The 20,654-nt window shown below is 40.6% G+C and overlaps 1 protein-coding gene across 3 annotated transcripts in view; it reads right to left on the reverse strand.

Annotated features, from left to right (window-relative positions):
- The window catches only part of FARS2 (phenylalanyl-tRNA synthetase 2, mitochondrial), a 260,157-nt gene that overhangs the window by 77,420 nt on the left and 162,083 nt on the right, over positions 1-20,654 (reverse strand). For all 3 annotated transcript variants that reach the window (XM_040549899.1, XM_040549898.1, XM_040549900.1), the window contains one exon: positions 16,489-16,640. In XM_040549899.1, the coding sequence (XP_040405833.1) occupies positions 16,489-16,640 (152 nt within the window). The remainder of the gene's footprint in view (positions 1-16,488; positions 16,641-20,654) is intronic.

Below are 20,654 nucleotides of genomic sequence, written 5' to 3' on the forward strand. Positions count from 1 at the left end.
TGGTTATCATAGAATATGTACATACATATCCTTTTCTTGTGGATGTTTCTTTTTATTCATAACTACAAAAAGAAGAAGAAGCAAACAGTAGAAATTCTCCATCACATGACTAAAGAGTTAGTCTGATTATTTGGAATTTGCAAGTCAAAGCAGATCTATTTTAGAAAGAGGATCCCTGCCAAAAATAAATAAATAAATAAATAGAAAGACTAAGAGAATCAGAAACTAACACATGCTAATTTCAAACTGATACAATCTCCAGATCCAGCAACTTTCAAATTTCTGGAGTAAAGCATTGTCACACTGTAATACACAGCACAATTCCTGATTTAAAGACCAAGATTTCTCTCTTCTAAGACCAAGCACATTCTTGGTGTCCAACATGCCACTTGATGAGTGAGGCTGCTCACCAGCTGCAAGTTCCTCCAGAGGGAGGGAAATGATGTACAGAACAGGGAATACCTGGGTAGGCAGCTGCTCTGCAGGGAAAGATGTGGCACTCTGAACACATTTGGAAGTCTAATTACGTAACAAAAATAGTGTGCATGAGTCGTGGTCGCAGCTATTTCTCATAAGCACATATTTTAAATTCTCAGCCAAGATTTTCAATAGATCTATGAGGTTCATGAATTCTTTTTTTGGTCTAAGTTTCAGATGTGAAACAGATCTCATTTGCAGAAATGCCAAACACCAGTTTCTGATAGTCATCAACCTTAATTCATTTACTCAGAAAAGTTGTTAGTCATGTATCAAGATATTGGCCTTTTTTAATTATGGTGCTTTTCCCACCTTTGCTTCCGTCTTCATTTCTGTTTTGCCCAGTGCTCCAGGTAGATCTTGATAGTGCCAGAACTATTGTTTTTAAATCAAGAAATTTCACTCTGTGAGCACACTATCAATCTCAGAAACAAAGCTGTAAGTTGAAAGGCAATGGAGAAGCACTTCGATAGCCTGAATCATTCACGGCCTTCAGCTAGCTTGTATTAGTAGATAAGATCATTTGGATTTTTGGACCTTTAAAAATAGAATACCACTAGTAATAGGAGAACCTGTTTGCTTTAACTTCATCCACATACAAACTTTATTGCTTCAGATAGAAGTCAGTCACCATACATCCTGCATTCTGTGTGCTGCTAGAAGGACTGCAGATGAGGAAAACAACAGAAAGAGAATAGACATTGAAATGAACTGTAGAAAAAAAAAAGAGTGAATGAGGGAAGAAATACTAATTACACAGAAGACAACTTTAAAGTAGATATTGTATCCATGTTACATATCGGTTTTCCATTCAGTATTTGCCTAGGTTGATAGTTCTGCCTCTAGTACGCAGAAATGTTCTTTTCTCCAGAGAGACAGTACATTGTATACAACTGAACTGACCTTGTGGGATAGAGGGAAGATTAAACAGCAAATAAGCCTGGGCTCCAAGCATATTTCAAATCCATTAGATTCAAAACTTCAGTATATATATAAAACTAGCACAACTATACAATAGTGAAGCACATTAATCTACTTGTACCAAACCAGCTTAGAAACTTACCTCTAAATAGTCTCCACTGAGCTGAAACTGGATTTACTTGAAAGTCAACACAAGGAACTGTGTTAGTAATCATGAGAGTAGAAGACCTTAAATTTGCAATGTTAAATATCTATCACTTTAGAATTGCATAAACAATTGCATGTTCAACTTTGTAGCTCATAATGGCTATTACAATGATCTGCTAGTTAATATTCACTTTCACGACTGGTATGTAACCATAATTTATATTTAGAAAATGGACTGTAAAAGCCCAGAAGGACCTACTGAGGTCCAGTGAGGAAACTGATGTTTAAAAAGCAAAGTTTAAAATTGTCTAGATATTGTACACATTTAAACACACAGGAAATAGATACTGCCATACTAAGGTATATGAAGATACCATTTAATCCAGTATCCTGCTGACAGAATTGTCTAGTAACAGATGTTTCAGAGCTGTATGAAATACAACAGTGATTTTATAAATACTGCAGGTTCATAATTCATACTGGGATTTCATCATGACCCCAAGCAGATGTCAGTTATGTTCTGAAGCACGAGAATTGACAGACTTTGCAATTTTCGTGTAGCCATAGAGGTTTATTTGCCTGAAAGGTACCCAGTACTGCAGACTTATTACACACCATGTTGCACATTTTAGTTAGCTTTTTTAATGTTTCCTCTTGGACTAATACAATGGAAAAAGATGGTCCCATTAGTTTCTTTCATCACCTTCAGTTTTTTTAAAAACCTCTCTCATTTAAACCTTTCTTCACTTTTTTTTCAAATGAAATTACATTTTGTTCAATAACCTTTTTCTCCTCACATAAGACCATCATCTTCCTCTAAAAGCTGTGTATGAAATACTCGTGTATCTCTACCTCTTAAAACACTCTAAAGAGGAGAATTAGAGTTATGATCAAAAGCAGCTAACAAAACACAAAACACGTGTAAGTTGATTTTTCAAAGTGTCCCATTAAACTGAGAGAATTTTGGTTTTGGTGGTTTTGTTTTTTGTTTGCTTGTTTGTTTGGTTTTATTTTATTTTATTTTGGTTGCTCTATGAATGAAGCAAAAGTGTGGTTTTGAAAGATTTGGAGTTCCCACAGTACCCAGTGGGTGTTCCTAACACTCAGAAGTTCGGAAAAGTAAGGACTCATCTTATATAGCCAAACACAGGAATATTTGCATTAGCAAACACTAAGAAAAATGTCTGCCTATGTGACACAGCCCACAGGTAAACACTTGGCTTTACTTAATTGAGTCTAGACATTAATTTACTTCAAGAAGAACTTGAATATGCTGTGACATACTAGTTGATTTTCACTTGCTCAATATACATCCCATTTATTCAACACAACTGATGGTAATGTTCTGACCTCAAATGTTAAATTTCCTGTGTGCCACCCCATTGTGACTTCAGCCATGCCACACAATTCTTCAGCCTCCCTTGTCTCACGAGTCTGCAAGATGAGCATGGCAGTATCTCAGATGAGAACAATGAGACCTTCATATATAAACGTATTTAAGAAGACACAGAACTCCATTAAATTAATCTTCATCTATTTCCTTTCCAGTGTTCATTCACAAAGCATGAAGTATTCAAATGTTATAAAGTATGAACAGTCATTCATTTCCTTAGTATCCATCCATCCCACATGTGGGTACGAAAATACTAAACAGATTATTTCTTCGTTTTCAGAATAATTTTTAAATGGCACCTTTCCTTTGCATCTCTGTGTGATGCCTGATAAATAATAGATCAGTTGCATGGTGTTAACGTTAATATTAATGTTACCAGACAGTGTTTGAGAGAAGCAGGACAGAAACCCAAATTCCAGAGGCATTTGGAACACCCACAATCTAGTTATTATATACTATATTATTATATAGTATATATATTATATACTATATATATATCTGTTACATGTTATATATGTTATATATATGTATATGTATATATATGTACATATATGTTATATATGTTATATATATATATACACTAGTTATTATATACATAACTAGACGTACATTCTTCATCTCAGGTCCATCTCTATCATATATAGATTTTACAGAGTACACAATCCCAAGAATTTGTATTAATTTTACCTAGAGATGAGGTTGCTTGTCACTTGTTGGAACTTGGCAACAATTTTCTTCAACTATTTATAGTTAACTGGTAGGTTAAAATACAATACGCATCAAACACAAATAACGTGAAGACACTGGGTTCTGCTTCGGGAATGCTGACATTTGTTTGTTCTGAAATTAAAGAAAAACTTGTTTCCTCAGCCTAAATGCTGACATTTTCTAGCAAGAAGATAATTAACCTAGGAGCTGCTTAACATTTTGATTCAACTTTAAGTAATCCTTTTTAGCTATAATATTTTTTGCGTTTTTTTCCCCTATAAAAATGTGTTCTGGATCCATAAAATATAAAGAGCTGGATTAATTATTTAGTGCTAAATCCATTTCTCTTCTGCACAGTAATACAACGAAGTGAAAAAGCTTATAAAGATTTTTCTTCTCATCTCCCATTTTGGTAGCATTACAGAATATATGTTTGGCTGAATCTACCCTAAGAATTAGTGGCCTGGCCACCATATTGTCAGCCTCAACACAGTTCTATGAAGGTCTTGCCAAGAGATGAGTACAAACCCCTGTATTTCCTGCAGGCACCACGTGTGCAATTCTCAGCTCACAGAGGACAGTGGTGTAATGCTTCTCAAACTCTTAAATGCTCACAATTATGTACTATGAAAAACAATTTTGCACAGAAGTAGTCTCACCCTCTTGTCTACAAGGACGGTGATTCACTAGGACTTCGCTGAACACAGAGGCACTCACAAGCCTATTGCTATCCCCCTTGCATCCTGTGGCAGCTGACTTGTTTAGCCATTTTTCACCAGCCCACAGCTTGTCAATAAATCACTGCGCTAATTCCTGTGGTGCCTCCTGTGAAGTGCTTTGGGAATTGTGGCAAAGATTTCTGGGCTGCATCTGAGACCTGGTGGTGAATGGCTGATTCCAGGTTGACATGATGAAAAAAGGTTAAGCTCTTCAGCCGAGCAGCCTCTTAGAAAGATTCATTGTGACTCCAGCTATCCCTTTTCTATAGCAAGGCTATCCTCTGTATCTGCCTGAATACATAAGGGAGTTGACATTTGTCTTCCATGTGGCTCATGTGCTTAAGTCTTCCTCTCTTCTCATTACCCGTGAAGGGTGATTACATTTCCTATGGAATATCACTGGTGATACATCACACTTCAGGGCTGTGTTCCCCCCCTCTCTAATGGAAACCTGTGGTTACTTCATCTTTCTCCTTTCTTGAACACCAATCCTCCCACAAGTCTGCATGTTAGCCACCAGTCTCCCACCAAGGAAGAATAATGGGACTCCTACTGAAGCTCATTAATAGTAAATTATTTTCAGTTAGTGAGGACGACTTTCTCGGTGAAGTCTCTGAAGAGCCATGGACTGTACAGCAGAACACTGTCTGACCCACAATTGATTTGAATACAGTGGTTTGAAGGAAACCTCAGACTTCAATAGTGAGCCATTAAGAACATCTATTTGTATGGTGCCTGTCTGAACATGGAAAATAGGAGAAAAGGTACAGTCTTTCTTTCCTGATAGGTTGATTACTCTTTTTTCCCCCACAAGATGGTCTTCAGGTAAACACCAGAATCAGAGAACTGAATGGGCAATTCACAAGCTGTGTAAGAAGCCATAAGTCACAGAAGTCTCACTTCATTGTATAAAGCAAAATTTTATTTATTTTTACCGTCTTGTAAAATAAATAAGGCATTTACTGGCATTTTTCAAGTCCATCTTTCTGGTGGATGAAACAGGAGATGCCCAGAATAAGCAGATGTCAAACAGTTGAAGGGCATGCTACAGGATAGACTCCTCTGTCCCTCCCTCATTCCTTTGATAGTTCATCGTGACACTTTTAGATTTGGGCAGGGAAACATTATTTGAGGGACTTCTAAAGCAACCTCGGGGAATTAGGCATCTGAATCCACACTGAAATTCAAAAGCTCAAGGCCAAGCATTTAAAAACCTTTGAAAAGGATACTTAATAAAAATATGGAGACAGATTCCAAGATTATATATGTATACATAATAAACATAGCACTGAAGAAGTCTACTTCTGTATCAAACAATACATTCTGGCTAGTACCACAAAAGTCCGTGCTCACTCTTCTTATCTCTGACTTCTCCTAGTAGGTAATACAAAGAGAAAGCAGGAACAGAGCTGATTGAAATTCAGAATGCCTAGAACACTTGCAAAAAAATCTTTCAAAAATGTGTCCCTATTCATTCAGTTAATTGTCTATATTTATTTCAATCTGGATTTTTTTTTTGCTGAGGAGGAAAAGGAGGAATTAAAAGCTTTTCAGTTCAATTACCTCAAAAACAAAAACTAGCAGATGGCTGCCCTGAGCTCAGTGAATACCCCTGCTACTACACAGGATATCTGGGAAAGCTGAACTCTGGCAGCCTCAGTCCTGGTGGGGACAGGGCATCAAGGCTTCTATAATGTGGGAAGTTCAAGACACATCCCAGGGTGCTTAAAGAGCTGGCTGATGTCATCGTGGGACCTCTCTCAATTATTTTTCAACGATCTTGGGAATCTGGAGAGGTCCCAGTAGACTGGAAGCTGGCAAATGTTGTGCCAATTTTCAAGAGGGGTAAGAAAGAAGACCCTAGCAATTACAGGCCTGTCAGTCTCACATCAGTGCCTGGTAAAATTATGGAGAAGATGATTCTTGAAGTTATTGAGGCGCACCTGGGGGACAATGCAGTCATTGGTCCCAGCCAACATGGGTTCATGAGGGGTAGGTCCTGCCTAACAAATTTGATTTCCTTTTATGATAAGATCACCCATCTAGTTGACCAAGGGAACCAGCTGATGTGATCTTTTTGGACTTCAGCAAGGCTTTTGACACGGTTTCCCATAGGATCCTACTGGACACAATGTCCAGCGTACAACTTAACAAAACCATCATATGATGGGTGAGCAATTGGCTGACGGGCAGGGCTCAAAGGATTGTGGTTAATGGGGCCACATCTGGCTGGCGGGTGGTCACTAGTGGGGTCCCTCAAGGCTCCATTTTAGGGCCAGTCCTCTTCAATGTCTTTATAAATGATTTGGATGTAGGACTAGAAGGTGTTTTGAGCAAATTTGCTAGTGACACCAAACTTGGAGGAGTTGTGGACTCGGATGAGGGTGGAAAGGCCTTGCAGAGAGATCTGGACAGACTGGAGAGCTGGGCGATCACCAACCACATGAAGTTTAACAAAGGCAAGTGCCGGTCCTGCACCTGGGACAGGGCAACCCTGGCTATACGTACAGACTGGGCGATGAGACGCTGGGAAGCAGCCCCACAGAGAGGGATCTGGGGGTTGTGGTTGACAGCAAGTTGAATATGAGCCAGCAGTGTGCCCTGGCAGCCAGCAAGGCCAACCGTACCCTGGGATGCATCAAGCACGGCATCGCTAGTCGGTCGAGGGAGGTGATTGTCCCCCTCTACTCTGCGCTGGTCCGGCCTCACCTCGAGTACTGTGTGCAGTTCTGGGCACCACAGTACAAAAAGGACATTGTTGGAGAGTGTCCAGAGGAGGGCGATGAAGATGGCGAAGGGCCTAGAGGGGAAGACATATGAGGAGCGGCTGAGGTCACTGGGTCTGTTCAGCCTGGAGAAGAGGAGGCTGAGGGGGGACCTCATCACGGTCTACAACTTCCTCGCAAAGGGGAGTGGAGAGGCAGGTGACCTATTCACTGTAAACATCAGTGATAGGACCCGCGGGAATGGTGTTAAGCTGAGGTGGGGGAAGTTTAGGCTGGACATCAGGAAGAGGCTCTTCACCGAGAGGGTGGTCGCACACTGGAACAGGCTCCCCAAGGACGTAGTCACTGCACCAAGCCTGTCTGAATTTAAAACGCGATTGGACTGTGCACTTAGTCACATGGTCTAAACTTTTGGCAGACCTGTGCGGTGCCAAGAGTTGGACTAGATGATCCTTATGGGTCCCTTCCAACTCGGGATATTCTATGATTCTATGATTCTATAATGTGGGAAGTTCAAGACACCCTGGAGCCATCTAGCAAGCAGCTTGGCAGGACTACCTTGTATTTACAGACATGCTGGGCTCCTTTAAACCTCTAGGGAAGTGGGATGAAAACAGTACCATCTGAGCACTTGGGTGGCAGATTGTCTGGGTTCTGGTAGGACAGGACCAGAACTCATATGTCTTCATAAAGCATCTATCTCAGGGCAGTCCAGTCTTCATGCTGAACAAATTTGTTCATAAAGTCTCTGACCATCTCTAAGCAGGAGTTCCTGTGAGAACAGAGCTCATATTTCTACACAGCTGCTTTTCAAATGAGAAAAGAAAGGGAAGAGGAAGAAACTGAAGAGTGGTTGGGGCCACTCTGAATGTGAATCAAGCAAACACCACTGGCTACCCATCAGGTTGGCTTGAGGCACAGGGGAATGCCTAACACATGCATACCAGGAGTGAAATGCACTCAAAAGCAAGCAACTTCCATTACAGGCATGTTTTCTAAGTTGAAGCCCATAAGGCAAAAGAAATGACAGCCAAGGTTCTCATTCACAAGGGGAAACAGGTGGCACTGTTCTAGTTGCGACAAGAAAGAGAAAAAAAGGACTGAGGGGTACTACTGTAATGCTTTAACTAGCTACTATACAGTCATCCTCTACTGCAACAGCTGAAGAAAGGGTCAGAAGTCAACCAGTATCCAGTTACAGAGGCTCCCATAAACAGTTAATCGACTTTAAAAATATTATATTTTATTCATTTCACCAAATGAGAAAAAATTCCAGAGCTGGAGAACACAGTTCATTAATAGCAAACCGATCCTCTGATAGCAATTATCAAAAGTAGCTTCTGGTGGTTTTTTTTTTTTTTTTTGGTTTGGTTTTGTTTGGTTTGTTTTGGTTTGTTGCAGGAAGGCTCTGCAGGAGGATCTGGATAGGCTGGACCGATGGGCTAAGGTCAACTGTATGAAGTTCAACAAGGCCAAGTGCCAGGTCCTGCATCTGGGGCGCAACAACCCCAAGCAGAGCTACAGGCTGGGAGATGAGTGGTTGGAAAGCTGCCTGGCCGAGAAGGACCTGGGAATACTGGTTGATAGGCAGCTGAGTATGAGCCAGCAGTGTGCTCAGGTGGCCAGGAAGGCCAACAGCATCCTGCCTTGTATAAGAAGCAGTGTGGCCAGCAGGTCTAGGGAGGTGATTGTCCCCCTGTACTCGGCTCTGGTGAGGCCGCACCTCGAGTACTGTGTTCAGTTTTGGGCCCCTCGCTACAAGAAGGACATGGAGGTGCTCGAGAGAGTCCAGAGAAGGGCAACAAAGCTGGTGAGGGGTCTGGAGAACAAGTCTTACGAGGAGCGGCTGAGGGAGCTGGGGTTGTTTAGCCTGGAGAAGAGGAGGCTCAGGGGAGACCTCATCGCTCTCTATAGGTACCTTAAAGGAGGCTGTAGAGAGGTGGGGGTTGGTCTATTCTCCCACGTGCCTGGTGACAGGATGAGGGGGAATGGGCTAAAGTTGCAGAAGGGGAGGTTTAGGTTGGATATTAGGAAGAACTTCTTTACTGAAAGGGTTGTTAGGCATTGGAATGGGCTGCCCAGGGAAGTGGTTGAGTCGCCATCCCTGGAGGTCTTTAAAAGACGTTTAGATGTAGTCCTTAGTGATATGGTTTAGTGGAGGTCTTGTTAGTGTTAGGACAGAGGTTGGACTAGATGATCTTGGAGGTCTCTTCCAACCTAGACGATTCTGTGATTCTGGTTTTTTTTTGCATAGAAGCCGCTGCTGGGACTTTGCCAGTTCAGCAGTTAAAGGTAATCTCAAAAAATCCCACAGCAAATTGTAAAGTGCTCAGGCTGAAGAACAACAAGGTGTTCAGGGACTGTAGTGATTGTTTTAATTTGCGTAATACGAGCAACAAGCAGTGCTTCAGAATTATTCTGCTTAATTCACCTGCTCCACAAGCAAGACAAAACCAAGACAGAAAATAGTCTTCAAGAAATAAGGCAGACCTAAAAGTATTTGATTTGATCTGCATCTTTATAAGGGAAGGTGCAACAAATCTGGCAATAAAAAGGAAAATAATGTTATTGCATTGCTTTTTTCTACATACTAATGAGGAGCTAGGGGTGTGCTTTGACAGAACATAGCAGTCAATAGGATCTGACTTTTCCCTGTCAAATGTGTTCCTTTTATTATTTGGAAAAGAAGAGAGACAGGTCACCTGAGTACTCCCAAAGTCTCTAAAGACGGGGCCACCTACCTAACAGAATCACAGCAACCAATACATTTCCTTTCCCTTCACCTAACAGACTGTTACAAATGTACAGATCTCACCCCAGAAATGTGCTCAGATTCACTCAAAGGCAAGAATGAATCCTTTCTTACCTATTCCCCACTTATATTTTTAACAATGTAGTCATCAAAATGCAGCAAATCAGCCCCTCCTCCTCGCACCACCCCCTTCGTTACTGTCTCCCACACTGCCTTTTCAGTGTATTTTCAGTTGTTCTGATTAAAAATTTACTTCTTCAGTACCACTGGGGACACACTGCGTTACTTGATTACAGTATTGTATACTTTTTTTCAGCCAACCTCCAGATCCTCCTTACAAAGGAAGATGTAGAGGCATATCCTTCCTTCCTTCCTTCCTTCCTTCCTTCCTTCCTTCCTTCCTTCCCTCCTTCCCTCCTTCCCTTCTCTTTCTACAGAAAAGAAATGTTTGCATGAAATTAAAAAAAGAAATATATAAAAAAATGAGGTCCCAGACTGGTAGGAAAACTACCTCACTGCAGAATTCAAAAAACACTTTTTCAGAGTAGGGATGTGAGCCCATCACACTCAACAGGATTATGCAGCGTACCTAGGAGAAGAGAGACAGCTGAGCTGAAGAAAACACTTGCAGGGCTCACCCAAAGCAACGACAAGCATCCTCAGTAGTTCTGGGTTCTCACTGTGTTGTTGTCTTGTGGGGGACAGGTACTCATCCTGACTCTTCTGACTCTGCCTGATGGGGCTGCAGCACATCCCCTTCACTGGGGACAACTTGGGATAAAAGTGTATTGTCACTTCTACCACGTACAACTAGCTAGTATTTCCTCTCTTACTTTGGACAGGTATGCTTTCATAGAATCACACAATATCCCTAGTTGGAAGGGATCCACAAAGATCAGCAAGTCCAACTCCTGGCTCCACAAAGGACCACCCCAAAACCAAACTATACGTCTAAGAGTGTTGTCCAAACGCTTCTTGAACTCACGCAGGCTCAGTGCTGTGACCACTTCCCTAGGGAGCCTGTTTCATGGCCCAACTGTCCTCACAGTAAAGAACCTTTTCCTAACACCCAGCCTGATCCTCCCGTCCCAGCTCCATGCTGTTCCCTCGGGTCCTGTCTTTGTCCCCAGAGAGCAGAGCTCAGCGCCTGCCCCTCCGCTCCCCTCGTGAGGGAGCTGCAGGCCACAAGGCCTCCCCTCTGCCTGGTCTGCTCTGGGCTGAACAAACCAAGGGACCTCAGCCACTCCTCAGACATCTTCCCCTCTAGACCCTTCACCATCTTTGTAGCCCTCCTTTGGACACTCTCTAATAGTTTTATGTCGTTTTTATACTGTGGTGCCCAAAGCTGCACACAGTACTCGAGGTGAGGCCACACCAGAGCAGAGCAGAGCGGAACAATCCCTTCCCTCGACCAGCTAGCAGTGCTGTGCCTGATGCACCCCAGGACACAGCTGGTCCTTTTGGCTGCCAGGGCACACTGCTGGCTCATCTTCAACTTGTCATCAACCAGAACCCCCAGATCCCTTTACATGGGGCTGCTCTCCAGCCTCTCGTCCGCCTGTCTATACGTATAGCCAGGGCTGTCCCAGGTGTAGAATCTGGCACTTGCTCTTGTTGAGCCTCGTGTGGCTGGCGATTGCCCAGCCCTCTAATTTGTCAAGATCTCTCTGCAAGGCCTCTCTACCCTTCAGGGAGTCAACAGCTCCTCCCAATTTAGTATCATCTACAAACTTACTTAGTATGCATTCAAGTCCTGCATCCAGGTCATTTATAAAAACATTAAAGAGAACTGGCCCTAAAATGGAACCCTGGGGAACTCCCGCTAGTGACTGGCTGCCAGCCTGATGAAACTCCATTTACTGTCTTTATTCTTTACTACCCCTGGAATTTCTTGTGTGTGTGACTGCAATACTTACTTTAATGTCTCAGAAATGCAACATACTGCTTGTACTGGAATTCTCTGGATGGCAGCAGTTTTGGTTATTTATATTTTGCTTACTTATAATGAGCAAAGACCTTTCTATCTTTTAATTGTCATTCAGCCAGCCTTCTTTTTCTCTTTGAAGCCTGTTTCCTTTCTGAAACTGGGCAAGTCTCAACTACTGAGAAGGGGACTATTTTCTGATTTAACTTCTGAAGGATATTCATATTGATTAGACATTTTTGACAAGTTGAGTAATAGAAGACCTGAACTTAAAGTTATGGAGGGTACAACAGCCATTGCAAAAAAAAAAAAAAAGTAAGAGAAAAACTGTCTGACATTTTCCCTTTCAGTATCAATATAGTCCAAAATATTCCCTCTGTTTTTGCAAAGAACTGGAATGTTCCAAAGGGAAGAATGTCAGTCACAAAACCTTATTCATCATGTATTTGCACAGCAGTGCTTAAAGGTCCTTAAAGATCTCAGAGGATTTGAAAGAAATAATTCAGCCAGGTAGCAGAAACAGTGCCATTACCTTCCAGTGGCTGGTCACACACAGCTCCCACAACACACTGGAGCTGACGACTCAAGGCAAGTCAGAGTGAAGTGATTTTATAAACCATGCACAGCCAGATATGTTCCACTAATCAAACATACGAAAATCTAACTGTTTGCAGCTAATGTATCAAGCAAAGGAGTGCTTAAATCTGCAAGACGAATCATGAAAAACATTTTGCTCAGGGCTAAGGGATGTTTCCTGTCTATTCAGTCTGCCTTACAGGTCCCCTAACACTGTTCTTGCCGTGATTTAAGTCAATTTCCTTGGCATTTCAGCAAAGCCATAACTTTTTGTTCATATCCATCTATTTATTCTTTATATGCCTAGTTAACAGGAGTGTTGCAGCCATGTTGTGCGTTATCCACAATGGGTGAAGTTACATCGACTGTGGTCTCAGCACAAGCCTTATACAACGTTTAGGTTCCAGGAATATCCTAAAAATCAGGTGACAGTGGGCCTTACTTTCCCATCTGTGTTTGGGCATGCCACTCTTTGATGGTCTTTTACCTGAAGGGCAATGGGAAGGTATCAACAGCAGACAGGATTATCCTCTGACCTTTTCATTCTCATGTACAACTCACTCCCTTTCTCAGATTCATGTTCTGAATGCAAGAGTTATACCTCACAGGTACTGCTCCTCTCCTAATTAAGGATCCCATATTCCCAGATTTCCCAGACTGGTGACAGATCTAAATCACCTGACCAGTTCCCTGGGGTTCCAAGTGCTGTTTAGGAGCTGGGATCCACAGGCCATCTCTTTTTATGTGACACCTCCTGCACATATCTGTAACATGGAGAGGCATGTGGGGATTGTAGACACCTGAAAAGTCCATGTTATCCCTTTAGTTCAAAACTTTTGACTTGAAAGAAGCATATGTGATTGGAATAGTTGAGATGAAACTGAAGGGATGAAATGTGAATCATAGGGCTCTTGGTGAACACCCCTACAGTTAGCCTGGATTTCAGAATCACTTCATATAAAAGTTACCTACCTCTATTTAGTTGCTAAAATTCAGTTCTCTACTTGGAACAGAGCACTTAGATTTCTTTGCTCTGTCTACCTGTTGCACTGGTAAACAAGAATTTAAGAGGAAATAACAGAATTCAAGAGAGGTGAAAAGAGTCCTAACTACTGCTAATACATTATTTTCTGATAAGGAACAAACATTTTTCCACCTCAAAGTAACATGCAATTGCAGTGTGAAATAGTTTTCTGCTTGCAACTTTTTTACAATTGATCTAGCTCCACTAGGCTGGTATCCATCACAATTAGTTTCAGGTATCACAGAAAAAGACAGCACACATCTGCAGACTAAACTGAACTAAAAGTGTTTATTTTCTGGAAAGGCTTCTTCACATACCTCACGTTACCCAGTTTACCTGAATACTGCATCTTGTTTAGTAAATTTATCTACGATGCATTTAGGCTGAAACAGTTCTTAATTAACCTAGCACAGCAACTTGGCTTTCTCCTAAATTTGAGCTTTTCAGCAGTGAGAATAGTTCCTGCTGTATCTTTAATTACCTGTGCTTTCCTGGAAGAGAGCTCAACGTCATCACCTTATGAAGTAGATAATCAAGATATGCAACTTTTTTTTTTTTTTTTTTTAATTCAGCAATATATTCCTTGTTTAAACAATTACTTGTCTCATTTTTTTCCCCTTTCCTTTTCCCTGTATAGGAATACATTTTCACTGTGAATGCACACTATTATTGCTATATACTGCAGCATGGCTATCAGTCTGAAGCCTAGTGGAACCTTGAAAGGTTTCTGCACCACAGAAAAGTCTGTAGATAACTACACAATATCACAGAGACAGCTTCTATAAAGGATCTTAATTAAAAGACATCTTTCTGTGTTGTAAATTAGTTTTATTTGTACAGCATTTTCTGTTTTCCAAACTTTACAGTCCTATAACTAAGAAAGGTAGTTTAAGAAGGAAAATAATACTGCCAGATGTCCTAATTCATCTCCCCTTTGCTTTTACTTGCATGAAACTGGTATTTTTTAAGGATGAAAAAAGTCTGAATTTTAAATTCCAAAAGTGATCAACCACAAGCATGAACTTATCAAGCTGTGTATAAGTAACTAACATTCAAGACAGCAGCACTACTGGCTTCCATATCCTATACACTTTTCTCCCACCCTCCACACCAGAATCATTACAAATTCAAGATAACGATTACAAGCATCTAGATCCATAACATTCAGATCCAACAGTAAGGATCTCTTTTATGTTAATTTCTTTGCCCAGAGGCTTTTCTGCAACACTGAATTAAAGAAGCCACTGTACCATTCCTGTGACAAGGCAATTATCTTGGAATTAAGACTAAGCAGAACACCCTTCTTTTCAACGAGTTAGTCTTCCAAAGGCTTCGGAGAACAGACAAAATGACTTACAATGCTTATGTCATCAGTCCACAGAAGTTTTGTATCTGCACACACCCTGTTCTAAGAAGAATGGGCAAAGTAACCATTACGGTTAAGATGTTCTTTATCTGTATTTTTTTTTTAATAGGGCATTTTAAAAGATTTCTTTTTATTGTTGCTGCAGTTGAATAATCTGAGGGAACAGCATTACTTACCAACAATCCCTTAGTGACACCCACCCAAACTTTTCAGACCTGAAGGAGAGAAATGTTTCCACCCTGTAGCATCAAAGCATATTTGATGTCTGCTGAGTGAGGGTTTAATGGCTTTAGAGACAATACTAGCGAAGTCCTAAATTGGTGTGAAAATTCTCAGCGAGGAACCATCCTTCCCCTCCCATTTGCAGAAGTCACAAAGGGAACCAGACGTGTATTCCTTGCAGAGAAAGAAAAGATCTTGCATTGAACAACTGTCCTCCCTGGTATATGTTCAGGATGTGTCAAAGCATATCAGAAGACAAAACACATACACTAGAAATCCAGAGTAGTGAATCCTGTCCCCACTTCACCACTCTACCAATGTGGAAGATATCATTCTGATTAAAGAAGAGGATCACAAACCATGTGCTGAGTTATGACCGATGAAGTGATGCTGATGTGGCTTCTCCCTGTATAAGCGGATTCCTGAAACCAGCTACAGGAGTAACTACAGAATAACACTGCCTCTGCGAGAGGGAGCAGGGATTAAGATTTCTCCAAACCTTTACCCTTGGCAGAGATGCTCATGCTACACACAGGATTTTCCCCCAAGAAAAGTATTAACTACAAAGATGATCACATTTGGTATCACCAGGCAGAATGTAGATAGAACACAGCAAGGACCAGAGGTGCTACATATACCATAAACATTCAGCATGAGCAAACAGAAAAGACCAATTCCAGAAATGGGTCCATCACCTCAGTTCCTACAGATAACATTAATGTTAATTCTACTGTACTTGAACTGTCAGCACACCAAATTCGAAAGAAAAATAGGGTTAAATACCTGGATGTAAAAAGAAATAATCTATAGGTGTTGGAGAATAACATGAACCATTTCCCATCATCTTCAAGTTACATTACAGATAGATTTACTAACTGCCTTTCTAAAGGAATAAAAAAAAACTCAGAGGAGACATCATTTTAAAACCCAACTGGGTAGCCAGCAGCATATTTGCTCCTTGATTTGGAAAGAGCAAAATGAAAAACGGTGCATACAGAATAGCTGATAGTCAATTTCTGATACAACTGATAGTATCAGTTGGACATGCAACCTGCACACTCAGAACGGTTGTGTCAGTACTGCTACAAAAATAAGAAGGTATTTTGAATCCTGAGAGACTGTTCAAGAATATAAATATCTGAAAAAGGAACAAAATCTTTTTTTTTCCTTCCTGTTGAACACCAACAATAGTCTTCTGCAACAAATGACTAGGATATCAGACATATTATGGATATGAGTGTCATGAATTGGCAGATGTAGTGAGGAAGGAAGTTGTTCGTTATTGTTGTGCTTAAATGGGCACAACACATTGGGATTGCAGTTTCAATACCAGAAGCTCAGTACTAATGTAAAACTGAAATCCAAGATAATGTTTTTAAGTAAAAGTGTTCATTGTCAAAAGTGTAGTAAAAGATGCTTTGGAGCTAAAAAAGGAAATGCACAGACATTGTAAACATCAAGAACTCCTTGGTATACAGCACTAAAATATTTATATTCTGACAACAAGAAAAATATGTTAGAGGTTTTACTTACTTTGGATGGGTAAATTCATCCAGTAGGACAACCTTTTCTATGAGGTCTCCACCAATGGTTCGAGCCAACTCATAGAAATCATTCTTGGAGTATGTCTCAGAAGGCAGCCAAAAGGAGATGTCGTTAATCAAAGGTGGGTATCTGCTGAGTGGCTAAAAAAAAAAAATAAATTAAAAAGACACTTTTGTAAGCGTTTGGCTTTGTCAGGAATACCTATAACTCTGTTTTGAGTTGGTATAATACAAACAGCGCACGTTTTGAAAGCTTTCTGAAATACTTTTGAAATGCAAGCTGACCTCATAAACAACTGAGATACAGGACTTTGTACTAGAAAATTTCTTTTAAAGATCCTCTCATAACCACTTCAATTCATTCATTCAGAGGAAAAAGACTTCTAGCTGCCAATTCCTCAAACTTACTCAATCTCCTGTTCTATCCTCAGCCAACATCTTGCAGGTAAATAACAAAGATGACACCTTCGGTCTTCCCCCCGACTTCTCTTTTTTTTTTAAATGAGGTTGAACTTACTGGGGCACTAAAGTAAAAACTTGCCTCTGCAGTTAGGATAAGCATTAATTCTGCTAATTATGAGCAAGAACTAAATTAAAATACCTTTCTTTCTTTCTTTCTTTCTTTCATTTTTTTCCCTAAATGTTTTGGCTCTGAGATTCTAAAAGAAAGGAATAAAGGAAAAAACTTGCATTTGCTAAAATTAATATTTATGAGCCTGAACACACTTTTGGATCAGAGCTGCTTAAAAGCAAGAGATCATTTTAATACTATTCATTGGGTAGAATTTCACTTTTTAAAAGCCTTTTTCGGATTTTTCACAAATTCAATCCTTACCAAACGAATGTACAGAATTTCTATGTATTTTATATTGTTGTTAAACATTTTTATCATTTTTATCATTTGTAACGTCCAATTTCATGCTAAGAAAGTCTTATAAATAGGTGCCTGCATATTGAAAGGTTACAAATAGGGACACATTTTGGCTTAAAGAGAGGGATCAGTTTACTTCCCAATAGATCTTTATAGATATTATACAAAAAAAACATATTGCTAGTAGCATAGCTATTAATTCCACAAATACCACAGCAATCTCTTAAATATAAAGGGGAAACCATAGCATCTTTGCTGCAGACAGAATGGCCTGATTTTGTGGTCAAAACAGTGCATCTTGTTACTTGCAAAAAAAAAAAAAAAAGGAAATGAAAGAAAACAAGACAATTATTAATTTTTCAGTTTTGATGAAACTTCCCTGGAGTCGGTGGGTTTCAGACTTTGCCTTTGCTGAGATGTTTCCCCCTTTAAAGAAAAGAAACTGTCAATGCTCTTCTTTCATGCCATCTAGGTCATGCAGTATCTTACTCCTGCCTTCCATTAATGTATTGCATTTGAATTTTAAGTACTTTAGCACAAGATTTTGGGGGTCTGAAAGAGAAAACAGCTTTTCTTATTTTGTGTACGTATTTTTGAGAGATGATGTGTACACCTTGGTCCATAGATCATAGCATCTCACTCAAAAATGTATTCCTTCCCTGGGAATGTTTTACAATGCAACAGTGAAATCCTAAGTGAATACCTGCTCAAGCAATAAACCTGTTAAAAAGGCAAATTTATAGCATGCTGATTTACACAAATCCTGTTCTGTACAGTGTAAACAGTCAATAAACATACGATTAGGAACACAATGCAATTTAAAAATTAATACCTCCCCTCCCCAACGCGGTTACTAAGTTTCGAATTGCAAAGAATTATCCAACTTGTTAAAGGAATGAAATTGTCACATGAATTCACATCCTGTACATCAAATTCAAAAAAACTCATACAATAAAGCCATCATACAAGAGCTTTTGATGAAATACCAGAAGTTAGTGAATTAAATGTAAACATCTCCTCTGCTGCACTAAAGTCACAGCTGTAAATGCTGGAAATACTCCTCTCCATCAACAACCTGATACACATCTTAATGTAAATATTGTTATGATCCTGCAGTAGACACCTATATTCTCACCCCAGACTACCACTACATTTACCAGTGATGTATTTCAGCAACCTACTGAGCATGTTTCAAAGCTTGTAGTGACTAATCAAAAACTCACTGAACTCCCAGCTTCACAGCGTTTAGTTTTCAAACATATGTGGCTCATGAGCCTAAGCATGACCACTAAGTTTGGGCATGTGGTTTCTTTCACTCCCACAGAGAGAAGGAAACTGAAGAAAAATAATTATATATTCAAGTAAGTCAGTAATACCTAAAACTCAACAGGAGCAGAGTACCCATAATTCAGAGTGAGTGAGTATTAGTTATCAATTTCAAAAGCAGCAGGCACATGAAAAGAGCACTCTCTTTCCCACTCTAAATGAGGTGTACACAGGGACCCAATGTGGCCAGATCTTGCAAACTTACCTGAATACTGACTTAGACTATCAGTGTCATCAAATTCAATACGAGCAAATTTATTCAGAAATGTAGTAATCTGCAGGATCTGGCCTTCCTTCTGCGCTATCAACTCTATAGGAAAACTGTTTCATTGAGTAAAAGCACGGTGTTACTAACTTTGAAACAGAACTGTAATTTTGTGTGCACACTTGAATATGCTTGTGCATGTGTTGAGGAGGGTTATGTAGACTAGAAGGACAAATGCTTAAAGCAGTAAGCGAAACTTGTTTATTATTAGATACTTAGATACTTACGCATTATCAGAGCCTTATAATACAAAAAGAAAAAAAAAGGAAAAAAAAAAAAGAAAATCAAGGCAATACAAGGCAATAATCCCATATTATACTTTCCCTTCACCACCTGTCTGCAGTCAATATCATTGCAGAAAGTATTATATCAACACTAAAGTCAGTATAATGATAAAATTCCTAGCTCTCAAATGTATTGATCTGTTTGTTGTAAAGCTACATGAGCTACATAATTGTTTATTAGCCACACTTAAAACGTGAAGAGCATAGGACAAGCATTTCCAGATGGCAGGTCAGAATGAAGTTACTAAGGTTGCACAAAGACACCCCAGCAAACACATACTGTGGCCTAACAAGTCCAATTGTCAATATTGTCCTCCTCTCTGAACTCCCCTGCCCTTTAACGAGAGCAGTCTAAAGCCTATCAACTTTAATCACTTTTCAGGTTCAAGGCAAACAGCAGCTCCAAACACCATTTTCTTATGAATTTACAGATGTTTTAGAGGCCCCTCTCAAGCATGATGCGTTCTTTCTACATTTTTGGCTCTGCTGTGATGTCCAGCCACTACCTCCAACTACCTCTTCCTCACAACTTTGGTTGTGAGCACTTCTCCAGCAAAGCGCTCAGAGAAGCCAACAGGACCCTGGTCCCAACTCCCAGCATGCTGCCCATCCCTGGAAGCACTGCCATCCCTCACTCCACCACCCCTTGAGCCCCCTTATGTTTTTTTGTTGTTGTTGTTGTTTGTTTGTTTGTTTCTTTGTGTGTGTGTGTTTGTTTTTTAAAAGATTACCACATAACCCAAAATAGGTTCAGGAGATGGTAGAACTGACCCCACCAGCAGAACACTGCTGCCACGCACCGGTCAGCCTGGGCAGACAGCGCTGCTGACACACAGGCAGCTCGGCACCATTTCTCTGGTCACATCGCAGTTTCGTCACCATGACGCTACTTTAATGTTGCATTTGCTTTCCATTTCAACAAGAAGGACATGGACCTGTCAGAGCGAGTCCAGAGGAGGGCCATGAGGATGATCAAGGGGCTGGAGCACCTCTCCTGTAAAGACAGGCTGAGGGAGCTGGGGTTGTTCATCCTGGAGAAGAGAAGGCTCTGGGGAGACCTTATAGCAGCCTTCCCATAGCTACATGGGTCCTGCAGGGAAACTGGGGGGGGACTCTGTGTCAAGGAGGGTAGGAACAGGACAAGGGGGAATGGCTTTAAACTTAAAGAGGGTACATTTAGATTAGATATAAAAAATAAAATCTTCACTCAGAGGGTGCTGAGGCACTGGCACAGGCTGCCCAGAGAAGCTGTGGATGCCCCATCCCTGGAGGTGTTCAGGGCCAGGTTGGATGGGGCTTTGGGCAACTTGATCTGGTGGGAGGTGTCCCTGCCCATGGCAGGGGGTTGGAGCTGGATGGGCTTTAAGCTCCCTTTCAACCCAAACCTTTCTGTGATTCTATGATTTTTG

Source organism: Cygnus olor, chromosome 2 (assembly GCF_009769625.2).
Source record: "Cygnus olor isolate bCygOlo1 chromosome 2, bCygOlo1.pri.v2, whole genome shotgun sequence".
NCBI classification, from domain to species: Eukaryota; Metazoa; Chordata; class Aves; order Anseriformes; family Anatidae; genus Cygnus; species Cygnus olor.